Source organism: Amblyomma mixtum, chromosome 7 (genome assembly GCF_055824585.1).
Source record: "Amblyomma mixtum isolate Tamu chromosome 7, ASM5582458v1, whole genome shotgun sequence".
NCBI lineage: Eukaryota > Metazoa > Arthropoda > Arachnida > Ixodida > Ixodidae > Amblyomma > Amblyomma mixtum.
This window is the reverse complement of record NC_143018.1, coordinates 28,025,594-28,039,333: the sequence shown is the minus strand read 5'-3', so window position 1 is coordinate 28,039,333 and position 13,740 is coordinate 28,025,594. Positions and strand designations below refer to the sequence as shown.

The window sequence follows — 13,740 nt, the reverse complement described above, 5'->3', positions numbered from 1 at the left end:
CTGATGATGGTTGCTTCTGTCAAACTATTACGTGTTAGCGCGCACATAGACTGAGGCCGATGACCTGTCATCGGGCGCAGCTGTTTGAGACTGACTTTAAATGTCTGTTGAAAGCTGCCATTATGCAGCAAACAAAAAAAAAATGTTTCAGTGAGGCATGTGTTTTCACAGGAGAAATGACATTAGCACGCCATTTCACCTTCGAGATGAAGATCTCCGAGAAAGAGAGAGAGAACTTTTACGGGCGGATTGTACACATCCCCACAAATATGCTGCAATCCAGTTCACAATATCTAAAACGGTATCTGAATTCCGAAGTTTAAAAGCAGTTTAATACGCGACACCTTATCGAATGCCTTGAAAAAATTTATGCGGATGACGTCAATTTGTTCGCGGGCATTAAAAGCTTAAAAGAAATCACGAGCCGTTTCAATGAGTTGTGGAAGACGAACAGAGGTACTTATTCGCCTCAGGGAAAAGGATATGTTTCGCTGTTGCATGCTCTGTAACCGAACAATGACAGAAGTGAGCGAAACTGGGTAGTAATTGTTGACTTGAACTTGACTGCCGGAATCAAAAATAGGATTCAAAAAAGCACTGCGCGAATCATGAGGTAATAAACAAGTTTGCAAGAACCTTCTAAAGATGACAGCTGCTTTTCAAGACGATCTGCAACTTCTGTTTTGACGCTTCGTCCCTGAAACCAATAATTAAAGGCCAGGTAATTGGTCTTTACTAATTAATTAGGTTTGAAGGAAGAAAAAAAACGCTTAAGTCTGGGTCAGGCTAATGTCAACAGGTCTCATTTGGTTTCACTGGGCAAGGATACTCCGTCTCCTTTGAAAGGTTGGTTATATCAGAGTCATGTTATATTTAGCTTAGACACCTGGCATTTGTGTTTTTTGACGTTATCTTGCTCGGAGGTAAGTGGTTGAACTCTTCACAACTGGCCTGACAGCTCTCAATTTGGGCGTTATGCAATCAGCGTTGACTTGAGCCTCTGAGTATGATCTTTTTACCTGGCAACTAGCAGTTTCTGTTCCCAACCCACGGGAAAGCGTTTATTTTTCCAATTAAGCAAACAAGGGAAGGGGAATGAGGGGCTCGTTATAAATATGAAAGAAGCCAACAGCCACAGAAACCAAGGGGCACAGGGGATTTTTAATTTTTTTTATTAATTTTGTGGTGTTGATCAATTTAGAATATTGCTGAATATGTTATCGCTTAAAGCTAATTGATTAGAAAAGCAGAAAAAAAACAACCACATGCCGCCGGTGGGATCCGAACCCACGACCTCCGAATTACGCGTCCGGTGCTCTACCTCTGAGCTACGGCGACGGCTGTCAAATGTTCTGCTTTCGGGGGTATTTATATTTACAAGTAACCTAAACTTGAGAGTGTTCATCAGCGCCACCCACGTTCATAAGCGGCGGACGTAGAACGTCCTGAGTTACCGCAGGTGTGACGTAGAACGTCATCGAACGGAGAGGGTGGAAGCTGCGTGAGAACCCTCTTATGCTTCCTATGGCGTCAAGGCTGCCAGAACCGAGGCCCTCGCTAAGCAATTAAGCAAACAAGGGAAGGGGAATGAGGGGCTCGTTATAAATATGAAAGAAGCCAACAGCCACAGAAACCAAGGGGCACAGGGGATTTTTAATTTTTTTTTATTTATTTTGTGGTGTTGATCAATTTAGAATATTTCTGAATATGTTATCGCTTAAAGCTAATTGATTTTTCCAAGTAATTTATCGGGTTCGAGCACCTGCACGGCGCACTATCTTCGTGTTCGGATACACCTCGGTTAGCTGTCACATTGCTTATACTTAGCCGGCGTCTTAAAGTCAGTAATGCAAAAAATATCAAATCAAGAATTGGAGTGATATTAAACTAGCTTGAAGCAATGCATATTGCATTGTTCGGACACGGTGCAACACGACAAGCAGTCCTTATTATGCCTGCTGGTGTCTTTGACTGGATAGTCTTAATTGACTCATTACTAATGACTCGTCCTGTGGGCGATGCCACCTGGTATGTCCCTTTTTTTTTTGGCTTTGTTTACTGCCGATGCGGAAAATAGTAGTCTCCATTGCTCTCAGGGGCGAATGTTTCTGATACTCAGATATTTATTACTGAGGTCACTGCTGACCCGAAAGACGCGGGTTCGATCCCGACCGTGGCGGTTGAATTTCGTTGGAGGAGAAATTCCAGAGGCCCGTGTACTGTGCGATGTCAGTGCATGTTAAAGAACCCCAGGTGGTCGAAATTTCCGGAGCCCTCCACTACGGCGTCTTTCATAGCCTTAGTCGCTTTGGGACCTTAAACCCCATAAACGAAACCAAACCAAACCACTATAGAATTTCTGACCACTTAAGGAAAGACTAAAGGGTTAGTTGTCTATTCTAGAATGACGGACTAACTCTATTTATTGACTGATGTAAGTGATGTTATATCACTACATTGGTAATCGAATGAGCGGCCGAATGAATAGTAGTACGCTAGTAATTTATAGTGTTATGTAGTCAGAGAATTTGTGGCCTGCATGGGTAGCTTTAACGAGCGATGTCTATTAAGGCAGTAAACTTGTCGCACGCTCTTCTGCTCTCTCAAGGCGCCCAGTCCTTCGGCAAAGAAAAAGATTAAAACCTATTGCACTGCCATGTTTCTGGCAGAATGGGAGTTTAGAAACAAGTGTTGCCCCTATCTCGCAAATACGAACGTTAGCAGCAGCGTTTCGGCACGTGGTTCGTTCAATAAAGACATACACAAAATAGGAGGCACAAGTACCACTGGGAAGTTGTGCTCGAGATCAGGACAAAAGGCCGCTCTGCTGCGACAGATACAAAACTGGCTGGTCGTATCCTGCGTCATAATATTTTGCTGCCCATGCAGCAATCGTGGACAAGATATAACATTTCTGTGCACAAAGTGGCGCAAGAGGCCTTAATGCTTGTTTATCTTTGGTGGATAACCAGCGCACAAAAAATTGTCCCTTGAGTTTGTCTGCAAAGGGGTGCGTCCGACCCTCCATACGTTCATACCAACGATAGCACACACTCCCACGTGACTTCCGCGGTCAGCAGTTCACGTGACTCGTCAGTAACCGCAGGTTGCATATGGGAAAAAGCAGTGGAAGCGGCTTCGTGTACAGGGAGGCGTTAATTGGATCATTGGGTGAGAGTCTGAAATTGACATTTGACGAGAGGAAAAGCGCAACAAAAGAGTGAACGTCAGAAACACACTGAATTAATTATCGCAGTAAGAACTGATTATCTGGCTTTTTGTGTGCGTGTGAACGTTTATCCGGCAGCAAAAGATGCACATATGACCGAGGAAATTGAATTTAAAAATATTCCCGCCATTTGGCTGAAACTCGTTAGGTGTACACATGAGAAGGACTGGCTGCCGTTATTTTGGAGTGAATGCCGTTGTAGCAAAGCCTCTGGTATCCGGGCAGAACAATGCAGTGTCGACGCAAGGTGCGTTCAGCGACGGGCAGAGGGCGCAGTGACGACGTCACCAGCGACTGCGCTATATTTCCAGCGAATAAACTGCTATTTTTAAGGAATAAAACGGACGGCATCGAAGATGACGACATTGTTTTGCGGCATCGGATGACGCACGACAGCGTCCAGACGAAGGCAACGGACATCTGAAATTTCGGCAAGAATGACGCCTCTACGAGTTTCCCCGCTCTCCTCCACTGCATTGAGGAGAAGCCTGAACATCGTCGCGGTTTTAATCAGCGATTACTTTAGAGACTTTAATGAATAAAGGAGAGGTCTGCCTATATTAAGCGCTAGCGCAGAACTGCCTTGCGGGCTTTATCTAGAAGCTGCATGGATTCGAATACTTCAATAGCCTCAAATTCTCAAAAAAAAAAAACTTCCCAGCTTCCTTTTAAAGCAAACTTGAGCGCAGAATGGTCAGATATTTCGATGAAAGGTCGAGGAAGATGATTTTAACTTGCTGACTTGAGCAAGGGTGTGCACTGACTTGTGTGCTGACTTGTTTGTGACCTTCCCGAAACGCAGGCTGCCTGAAGAGATTGCTGGAAGAGCTAAAAATTATCAGTATTATCATTACTAATCAGGAACTTGGAGTTTATGTTATCGACACCACATGATAAAGAAAGTTTTTGTTTTTGTATTACTTTTTCAACGACACCAATGCCAAAGGCAATACGGCTCACTGTTAAAATGTCAGCGCTGGGATAGGTGGTTGCTACAGAACATACATTTTTTGGAAAAGCAAAAACAAACAAGTGCAGTACACTTGCCGCCCTCATCAGGCTGAATTATGTAGTCATGTGAGCCTTTAAGCGTGATAAATGAATCGTCTCTTTTGTTGACTAAGATACAAAACTGCCTAGGGTTACTAAATCAAAGAGCTGGTAATGTATTGAAAAATGAATCCGTGGTATGCTTGAGCGCTTTTTTGTACTCGTTAGCTGCGGCCTGATAAGCAGTCCGGCCTTCTTGAGAACTGCTTAGTTTGCAAGGCTGCTCAATCCGAGCCTGTGATGTGTTGAGAGCAGTGAGCGACGTCCTGGTCCATTGGCTCTGAGGGTATTTGTCAGTTCGGATAGTTAACAACAATAACAAAAAATAACGTCCCCCTGCCAGTTGCGATAGGTTTGGATTGATTGCACAGTTTTAAGTGGCATGGTTAGGGCAGTCTTGGCTGAAAGCACTGAGATATAGGCCTTGGGTGATGGTGACAGAATATGGGCAAAGCGCTTAAGGCCATTTGAAGGCATTGAATTACTTTACCTTACGCTGAAATTAAATATTCGGTTCCCACCATTTTTGTTTGTGTAACGTTTACATTCCGAGGCACTTTGAAACAGGCATGTAAAGGTTCTGATATGCATATAGATCAAAGTGTGAACTAAGGAGACATGATTAGCGAAGGATTTGTGCTGCCTGGTTGGAAGCAAAATTAAATTCGCGAATTGCATATGAAACGAAAAATGGTTATTAGACAATAACTGTCGTCGGTGCAGTAACCAATTAAAGGTTGTGATGATTATAGGCATCTCTCCGCAAACAATCCTGCACTTTTGAAAGGAAAGAAAAATAGGCCCAAAGGATTTCCAGATATTTCGTGTGGAAAAGACGTTTTATCAGCATGGAGGAAAAGTGCGAACAAGAAAGTGTAACAAAAATGATATACGATATACGTACGTAGAAAGTGCGTTGCCCAAAGAGTCAAAGATGCTGAAGTAGTTTGCTGGGAAAATGAGAGAAACAGTCTGCGGATGTAGATTTTATTGAACAGGCCACATACGGACATAAATGCAGTTAGCAAATGTAGAGATATGCAGAGAAATGGGCTATATTTGCGCAGACATTCACAATCCGTCTTATCTCCCAATATGGCTGGAGGACATTTGCGGAATTGTAAGGCAATTGTGTGTGTATATATATATATATATATATATATATATATATATATATCTGAGAGGTGCCAACAGCCACAGAAACCAAGGGACACAGGGGATTTTTAATTAATTTATTTATTTTGTGGTGTTGATGAATTTAGAATATTAGTGAATATGTTATCACTTAAAGCTAATTGATTAGAAAAGCAGAAGAAAAAACTATCACATATATATATATATATATATATATATATATATATATATATATATTGTGTGTGTGTGTAAATATCCCGAAAGACGCGGGTTCGATCCCGGCCGCGGCGGTTGAATTTCTTTGGAGGAGAAATTCGAGGCCCGTGTACTGTGCGATGTCAGTGCACGTTAAAGAACCCCAGGTGGTCGAAATTTCCGGAGCCCTCCACTACGGCGTCTCTCATAGCCTTAGTCGCTTTGGGACGTTAAACCCCATAAACCAAACCAAATATATCCGCATATATTACGACATATACCCAAATCTTCCCAACGTCTGAAGCGACCACATTTTGATACCACCAGAAAGCTAGGACCGCACATACAGATCATACATGGCCATGTCATGCGAGTTCTTTTATTGACGATGCCTCGATATGCTATAAATTATATAATGTTTTGGCTGGTTTATAGGGTTTAACATTTCAAAGCGATTCAGGCTATAAGGGAGGTCGTAGTGGAGTGCTCCAGATAATTTCGACCACATGCGCTTCTTTAACGTGCACTGACATCGCACAGTACACGGGCATCCAGCATCCCGCCTCCATCGAAATGCGACCACGACGGCCGGGATCGAACCTGCGTCTTTCGGGTCCGCAGCCGAGCACCATAACCACTGAGACATCGCGGTGACCGTCGATATTTTTGTTAGCTCTACCTATTCAAATGTGCTTTAACTCAACGGCCGTTACCCATGCGCTAAATGACCGAACTACATTAAAGAACGGAAATGGCACTGGAGTGATTTGACAAATGCAGGACTATGTATGACCTAACAATACTAACACCCTAGCTATAATTACTCCCAGAAGTTGGTCTTAGTGAGCGACTGCATACAAAATTTGATAATAACTTACTAAGACACTTACACCAGAACTTGAACTGGTGTGTAATAACGTGCCGCTGAAATAATAGAAAACAGGAAAAATATCTCTTAACACAGTAACCGACTTCACAAATTGGTACGACCTGAGAAATAGCGAATTTTTACTTCGTATCAAATAGAATTCAATATAAAACGTCAATTATCATTGATATAGAATGGTCAGCTTGTCTGCTCAATCGCACTTCCCGCTTGAAGAATTTTAGCAATGTAGAAATGCGGAATTCTTTTGCTACTTCATGCTTCCTAGACCAAGGTTAGCCGACTTGCGGAAATACTGATCAGAAGAGAGAAGCTTCTCGCGTCACCTTGGTCATTTCGTGCTAGCTTTGAGCCTGGAATTTGATAAATCCTGGATAGGTGTGCCCCTAGTGCAGCTGAATGGTCAGGCCCCATATGTGTCGTAGGAAATAAGCACGTTCTCATCCGAAAAGGAGGCCGGCTAGGCTCTGTGCAAGACTGGCGATAAGGCTTGCCTCCTCTGCCAAGTACCAATGACGACAAGAAGAAGAAAACTTCATTAACCACTCGACCCCCCACAGAGGCAGGGATGGGATTCAAGGCGATTGACAGCTTCCAGTACCAGGAGTCTGGATTCTTCGTGCGTCTTGCCCGAAGCATCACCGACTGCACTGACAAGCGATTCGCACGCCGACAGCAGTCTCAGGGCCCGTACCGACTCATCGTCACCAGAACAGTTTAGTACGCACTCGACTGCTCGGTTGAGAAGAAATCGATTCCGGTTTAAGACACTCATGAGCGGGTAGATGTTAACTTCATCAGAATCGTAAGTGAACTCGAGGCTCAGAAGAACAAAGTTGTCCCTGACAGCCCGCGATAACGAGAGGAGGGCGCTGTCCGCAAAATAATGTGTCTTGAATTTCAAGATCTGCAAAGTTCTGTTTCCACGTAGCAAGCCGTTCAGAGCCTTGAGATCTTTCTGTCCGCTAAGCGTATTTAAGAAATTTGCCTCAACAACACTTCTGTTTCGGACAAGACCGCGCATGACGGCGGTCGCAAACCCTGAAGAACTTTCCGACTCTTCGACGGTAAGTTTTTTCAAGGAGTTCGTTGACTCCAGAATGGCCACGAAGGCGCTGGCGCACTCTGGCTCACTAGCACCGCGAGAGTCGATGAAGATTTCTGTAACAGAAGCAAAACTCATGCCTAGAGCGGAGAAATAATTGACGACAGCTGCTGGTTTGATGCTTTGCGTCCAGCCAACGTACATTCGAGTAGAAGAGTAGTTCTCTTTTCTTAGACAGGCTGTCCAGTGTTCTAGACCAGGCGTGTTCAACGCCACCCGCATACGAGCATACATGTCCGCTGTGAGAGTCGAAGGGGGAGTCCAGTCATCAAAAACACAGACACTATCGAGACGCACGTACTCAAGTGTGCTGTTGCTTGCAAGAGCTTCAGCAAAATTCCGCACGCATTCAACCGTCAACGTGCAGCGATGTATGTCCAGACGCTTTAAGCCAGAATTGCGTTCCAGGGCCTTGGCTAGAGCGCAAGCGCCCAAATCGCCAATAGGATTTACAGGGAGGCACAACTCCTGAAGGGTGTTATTTTCCTGAAGAATGTCCGCGATCACCAGAGCCACGCTGGTGGGCAGTTCTAGGTTCTTAAGCTTGAGGTACTTGAGCCTCTTATTTGCGCGCAGTGCTTGCAAGCCGTCCCACATACTGCACTCAGGAGCCGATACGGCCGTTTTGAGCGACAGCTCTTCTAGAGTGTTGTTTTGTTGAAGGGAGCAAAGGATGATGCCCAGTACATCGTTTCCAACCAAGTCAATCGTCAGTTTCCGCAGGACACTGTTCTTTTCTAACGCTCGAGCGAGGAGAACAGCGTTCGACTGGGGAAACGCCTGCCAGCTAGGAAATTTCAGAGAAGTTAGACTGGACGACTGGCCCACGGCGCGAAAGAGTTTCTGTGCTGCTGCGCCTGAAATGAGGGTGGGCAAAACCAGATGCTGTAACTGACCGTTTTTTAACGCATCCGCAATGTTCAACGCGGCTGTCTCGTCCATTATGAGGTGAATGTCCAAGGACTGGAATCGAAGCCCCTGCTTCGCAAGTGCTGAAGGGAGGACAGCATGCGCTTGCGCTGTCTGGTGCGAGTCATCCGCACTCTCAGGGTCATCTTTCACATCCCCAACACGTTTGTTGCATTGCAGAGCCTCGCTCAGTAACGAAGGATAGCTATCGGCGAGCACCGCCTTTTCTCCCAGGTGAAGACGTCTGATGCAGTGGTGGCGTTTCAGAAGGTAGTATACCAAAATGGCGCCGTCGAGGTATGCGCTGTCGGGTCGCTTGTGTTCAATGCAGTTGGGAAGAATGTTACTTAGGGTGAATGCTCCAGGAGCATGTTCTGTGATCTGCATAAATAATGGCCAGAGGACTTTGTTCAAGGAGTTCAAGTGCCATGCTATCCAGCAGCTTGTGGAGCCTGCATTATGTCGGCAAGGATCGCAGAGGTCCGCACCACAGTCCCTTAGCTTTGCATATATCCTTCGGACTCTTACTAGAAGCGAAGCAGAATTCAGGGTACGAAGTTTCTTTGCGACTGCGTTCAACTCTTGGGACTTGGACTGCATCGCCTTGGTATCCTGGAATAAGAAGGCCATTAAACATTTTAGTCATCAAGCTGTGAGAATGGCTGGCAATTAGGATGTAATGAATTAATTTTGAAAGAAAGTCCTGTACAAAGCATTGTTAATTGCACTCACGAATATCTTTCCAGTAGTTCTGCCCTTCATAACCCCTTCAGTTACGGCGTACACAAATGTAAACGCAGCTTGTTCTTCTTCGGTTACTGTAGGGATATAATGTGGCACGAACCACTGCAGCTGACATTTGAAATTCTTTGCGATGAGCCACGTACAACAATTTTAAGCTAGGCGTGCGAAATTGACGTATAAAATCATTGGTGAACGCCTTCCTTATAAAAATAGTCTATAGACTCTCTATAGACTTCTTACAGACTCTAGTTCTTTCCTGTAGATATTTCCTTTTGTCTATTGATAGTCAACACACTGTGTATAGAAAAAAGTCTATTAGAAGTGTATGGCCATAAATCTGTAGATTGTCCATGACTCTCTCTAGGATCTGTATGGCAAATAGACTAGTCAATAAGAGTTGCCTAAAGAAAATTTATAGACTTTATAGACAATTGTCTGTGGACAGCCTGTAGACTGTCTACAGAAATCTTTGTAATTGCTTCGCGTTTCTCGCAAGCACCGGCTTGGCTCCGGAACCTGTGTGCTTCCCTTCGCTTCTTTTGCAGGCATCAGCATTTTAAAAACCGCGAGAATAAGCAGAATTCTTTAAATAGCGAATTACGTTTACAGAAGTGTGCAAAGGAAGCATAGTTAACACCCTGAGAACGATGTAGTGCTAAGACGTGGAGATATCGGGAGCGTAAAAAAACTCACGGAGACACCTAATTTCTTTATATGTTGGCAATGCGATAACATTAGCAGCTGTTGATTCTATTATCGGAAGCGATGTCATTTTCTTTCTGGTGGTGTCACTTCTCTGTAACCAATGAGATTGTTCCGTTTTGGTGACGTTCCTTGCTTCCGACCAATGGGCGAATTTTATGACCAACGACGTATTTTGGCCCCATGGGGCTTCTAAGGCCTTTTCATTTAAAAATCGCATAAAAAGTGGCCAGGCAAGGTTAGTTGACTTCACTGTGTGCAATCAGAGCATGTTCATTACGGAAATCTTCAATTTTGAGTGCTGCTTCGTGAGGATCATAATGCGTGACTAAAGGGGTTAAGGGACCGTGTGAACCGTCATCGCCATCAAGCACTGTGTATAGAGATGAACATCTTACGGCCTTCTCAGATAAGCCGCTTACGAAAAATATAAGCACCTTGTGCTGTCGATAGCAAGACTTCTTAAATTTGGGCTATTTATAGACGGCATTAGCAAGTATACGGAGTGTGTAGCTCGTTGAATCATGTGTCAGTGAGAAATCATCCGCTACTATTCATGAGCTCAATACTATGCGCCGACTGTCGCTCGGTGGGAAATCGTACCCCAGGCGTACCACTTTGAAGAGCGAAGCTCATCCGCGAAGGAGAGCGCTAGGAAGTACGTGGACGAGCCCTCAGTTCCGTTTGGCCAAGCGCCCTGTGCATTTACAAAGGTGCAGCGAATGCAGCACGGTCCATTGCTACAGGGAACATGCGATCGCGTGGCTTCCGCGCTCGGCGATACACCGCCGCCGAGAACCGGCGAGAACGGGTGAAACCATGCGCATGCGCTTAAACTTCTGTGAAGTGCTGTTGCCGAAACCCGGCAGCAGCACTTCACAAAGAAAGGCTGCCACGCCATCGCATGTTCCCTTTAACAGTGCACGATACTGTAGATCAAGCCGCACCCGCCTTCCTCAAATTAATGCCTCTCTTTTTGCCGTTCCCATAGGGCGAATAATTCATAGCAGTAGCCATCACTGCCGTCAGCACCATCATCCCCATCACATGACATGACATGTCATCACAAGACATATAACATGAAAGTATAACCGACGCACCTTTGAGGGAGCTGACGGGATTTCAAAAGAGAGCAAGCATAGAGGGGTGTGTCAGAGGGTCAGGTAGGCTGTTGAGGTTAGGAAGTTAGCGGGGACAAGATGGCCGGAGCTAGCACAGGAGAGGGTTAATTCGAGAGATATGGGAGACGCTTTTGTCCTGAAGTCGCCTTAGGTTTATGATGGCATGATAGATCATGATGGCGTGAGAGATGAGGGATTCAAACTGCGATGTTGTGAACAGTTTTCTTAATATACTGTGGCATCAAACTGTGATAGAAGTGATAGATCGTTGAGAAAGAAAAACATCGAGATTATTTAGGTACGACTACATCCACGCAAGAACACTATCATAAGTGAACTTCTAAAAGTACTTTCTAGGGTTATTATGCTTAATAAAATCAAACATGCAACTATATCTTTAGCATATTGGCGCTAGTGTATACAGCACCGTCACTCTGTAGTGGGAAGCAACCTCTAATGCGGCCTAGTTCACTCAGGATGACCATGAAAAACAAATACATCTGCAAATAAAAAACGCGCTTAATTCACTTGACATTACAAGAAAGAAAAAGACGCTACTACGTTTCTTCAAGCTTTTATGTTGTGAGGCGGCGGACGTAGGGTCATTTGCGAGACGCTTCATAAATTAAGCTTTCGTGTCGTGTCGTACCTAGCATTCAAAAACCATTTGAAGATGATTTGACATATTTTCAAGATATATTTATATTCCAAGTAGTTTTGAAAGTACAAGTTCAGTTTGTTCGTTCGTTAGAATAGGAGGAAAATCGATTGGCTATTCCGAAATTTCGAACATTCGCACACCCTTAAAGAACGTCTGACAGCATGGCTTCACGGAACGTGACCATATGAAAGAAAACGCGCGCCGACCACATGAAAGAAAAAGCGCGAGGAGGAACAACGCTTGCGCTTGTCGTAGTCCCACCATGGACGTCGCCAGGACATTCCTGGTGGGGTGGCCCTAAGAAGCAGGGAGGGGGGGGGGCTGCAAAATATTGGTTAGGCATGACCCCTGTGTATACTAACTGCTAGTGATAAAAAAAATAAATGAACAAAATGCAACGGTGAGATCTTCACATAGCAGCAAGGGAGCCTAATGAGGACTGCACTATTATGTTCGTCACGGTTTTAATGAAGCGACCTGCAAATTTTTCTCTTGCGCGGAAAATTTCCGGGGCGGTGGCCGCGACCCGACGGCCCCCCTAGGCGCCGTCGCTGTATCCCACCAAGCGATCAATAAGACGAGCTCAGCATACACCAAGTGGCATACTTACACGAAGGCAGATCTTGCCACAGGAGTATAACGAGCTTCCAGTCTCCAAGCCCAAGCCACACAGTTATATAACGAGCCTAGACTTGAACTGTGCAGGAAGCGCACAAAACATGAGCAATACGTCCCAACACGACCTCTTCGCCCTCCATTGATCCTATACACATTGCGGCGGTGGCTGACCTCTCGAGAGCGTTCTAGTGTGTTTTGCTAGTTGCATCGCTCCCTGGTGGCTTTAAGCAGAAGCTGAATTGCAGCTTCCGAGATCTGGGCGATTAATCGTTTTGTTGGCGGAGGGCAGCTGCAGGAGGTTGGTCCCAAAACGTGTCGAAGCCGTTTGATGGCGCTGTCGACGGGATTATGAACCATTGAGCAGCTACTTGAGACCACACGCCACAGAAAACCAGCAGCCTGCGATATTTACCTCGTTCGTATACTGAATGAATGATTACATTACTGTTATATTCTGCACATCTCAAGTTTTGGGTGCAAAGAATCTTATATTGTTCACCGATACCAGTACTACTGATGATTGTTGATTGTTTGCTTACTTCCGAACTGTTACATGTTAGTGCGCAACTAGACTGAAGCGGATTAGGGTCACTAGAAAGCTATTCCAATGACTCTGAAGCAGATGAGAAGGGTGCCGCTGTTTGAGTGTGACTTCAACGGTCTGCCGAAAACTACCGGGATGAAGCAAAATAAAAAAAGTTTCAGTGTTGCTTGTGTTATCACAGATGATATGATGTCACCACACCATTTCGCCGTGCGAGTTGAACATTTTCGAGTAGAAAACAAAGGTGCTGCAGCTGCATTAAGGAAGGAAATTGCAATCGATCTGTGCCTTCATTGACGACCGGTGGCAGCACTTGCCAACCAAGGCAGTGGCGCACCGCTTAACCGCTGCACCACTGCGCCATGAATGGTATGAGGACTCCCAAGAATCTATAATGGCTGAGCAGAGAAAGACCGATTCTCCACATATGGCCATTAACCAATTGGCTGTCGTCATAACCTTAGGACGCAGCGCGGGCCGCGTTACGGCGGCGATTGCCCTCACGAGGTTAGCGTGCAGATCATAAGGGGTGCGGCGGCGTCGTGACGGCGGTACGTACAGCCATGCAGAGGTAAAATTGCCAGCTGCGCGGCATCTGTTTACTTCACGCCACGCGGCGACTGCGTTCACAAAGGCAGCGGGCGGGCTTATGCCTTTGCATACGTAAGCAGTCGTATGTGTCTCTGCCAACTTTTTTTATTGTTCGATTTGTAGTTTAAGGTCAATAATAAAAGTACCTTACATAAACCGCAGCTCGGTGCAAACATTTCATCAGCTTTTTTTAAGATGGTCTACAACTTCTTTCTTTGTTCCTGAAGCAAATAATTAAAAAGTTCCGTAAT

The 13,740-nt window shown here is 45.1% G+C and overlaps 2 protein-coding genes across 3 annotated transcripts in view; one reads left to right on the top strand and one right to left on the bottom strand.

Moving 5' to 3' along the window:
• LOC149335437 (ATP-binding cassette sub-family C member 2-like) overlaps positions 1–13,740 on the top strand; it is a 100,485-nt gene that overhangs the window by 24,724 nt on the left and 62,021 nt on the right. The window lies entirely within an intron of this gene.
• Positions 6,739–9,114, bottom strand: LOC149335438 (uncharacterized). The gene has a single exon (XM_089553805.1). The coding sequence runs from the start codon at positions 9,106–9,108 to the stop codon at positions 7,033–7,035; it is 2,076 nt and encodes a 691-aa protein (XP_089409931.1). The 5' UTR covers positions 9,109–9,114; the 3' UTR covers positions 6,739–7,032.

Excerpts from the sequence above, each read along its gene's own strand:
- LOC149335438 (XM_089553805.1), bottom strand. The coding sequence starts at position 9,108 with ATGCAGTCCAAGTCCCAAGAGTTGAACGCAGTCGCAAAGAAACTTCGT.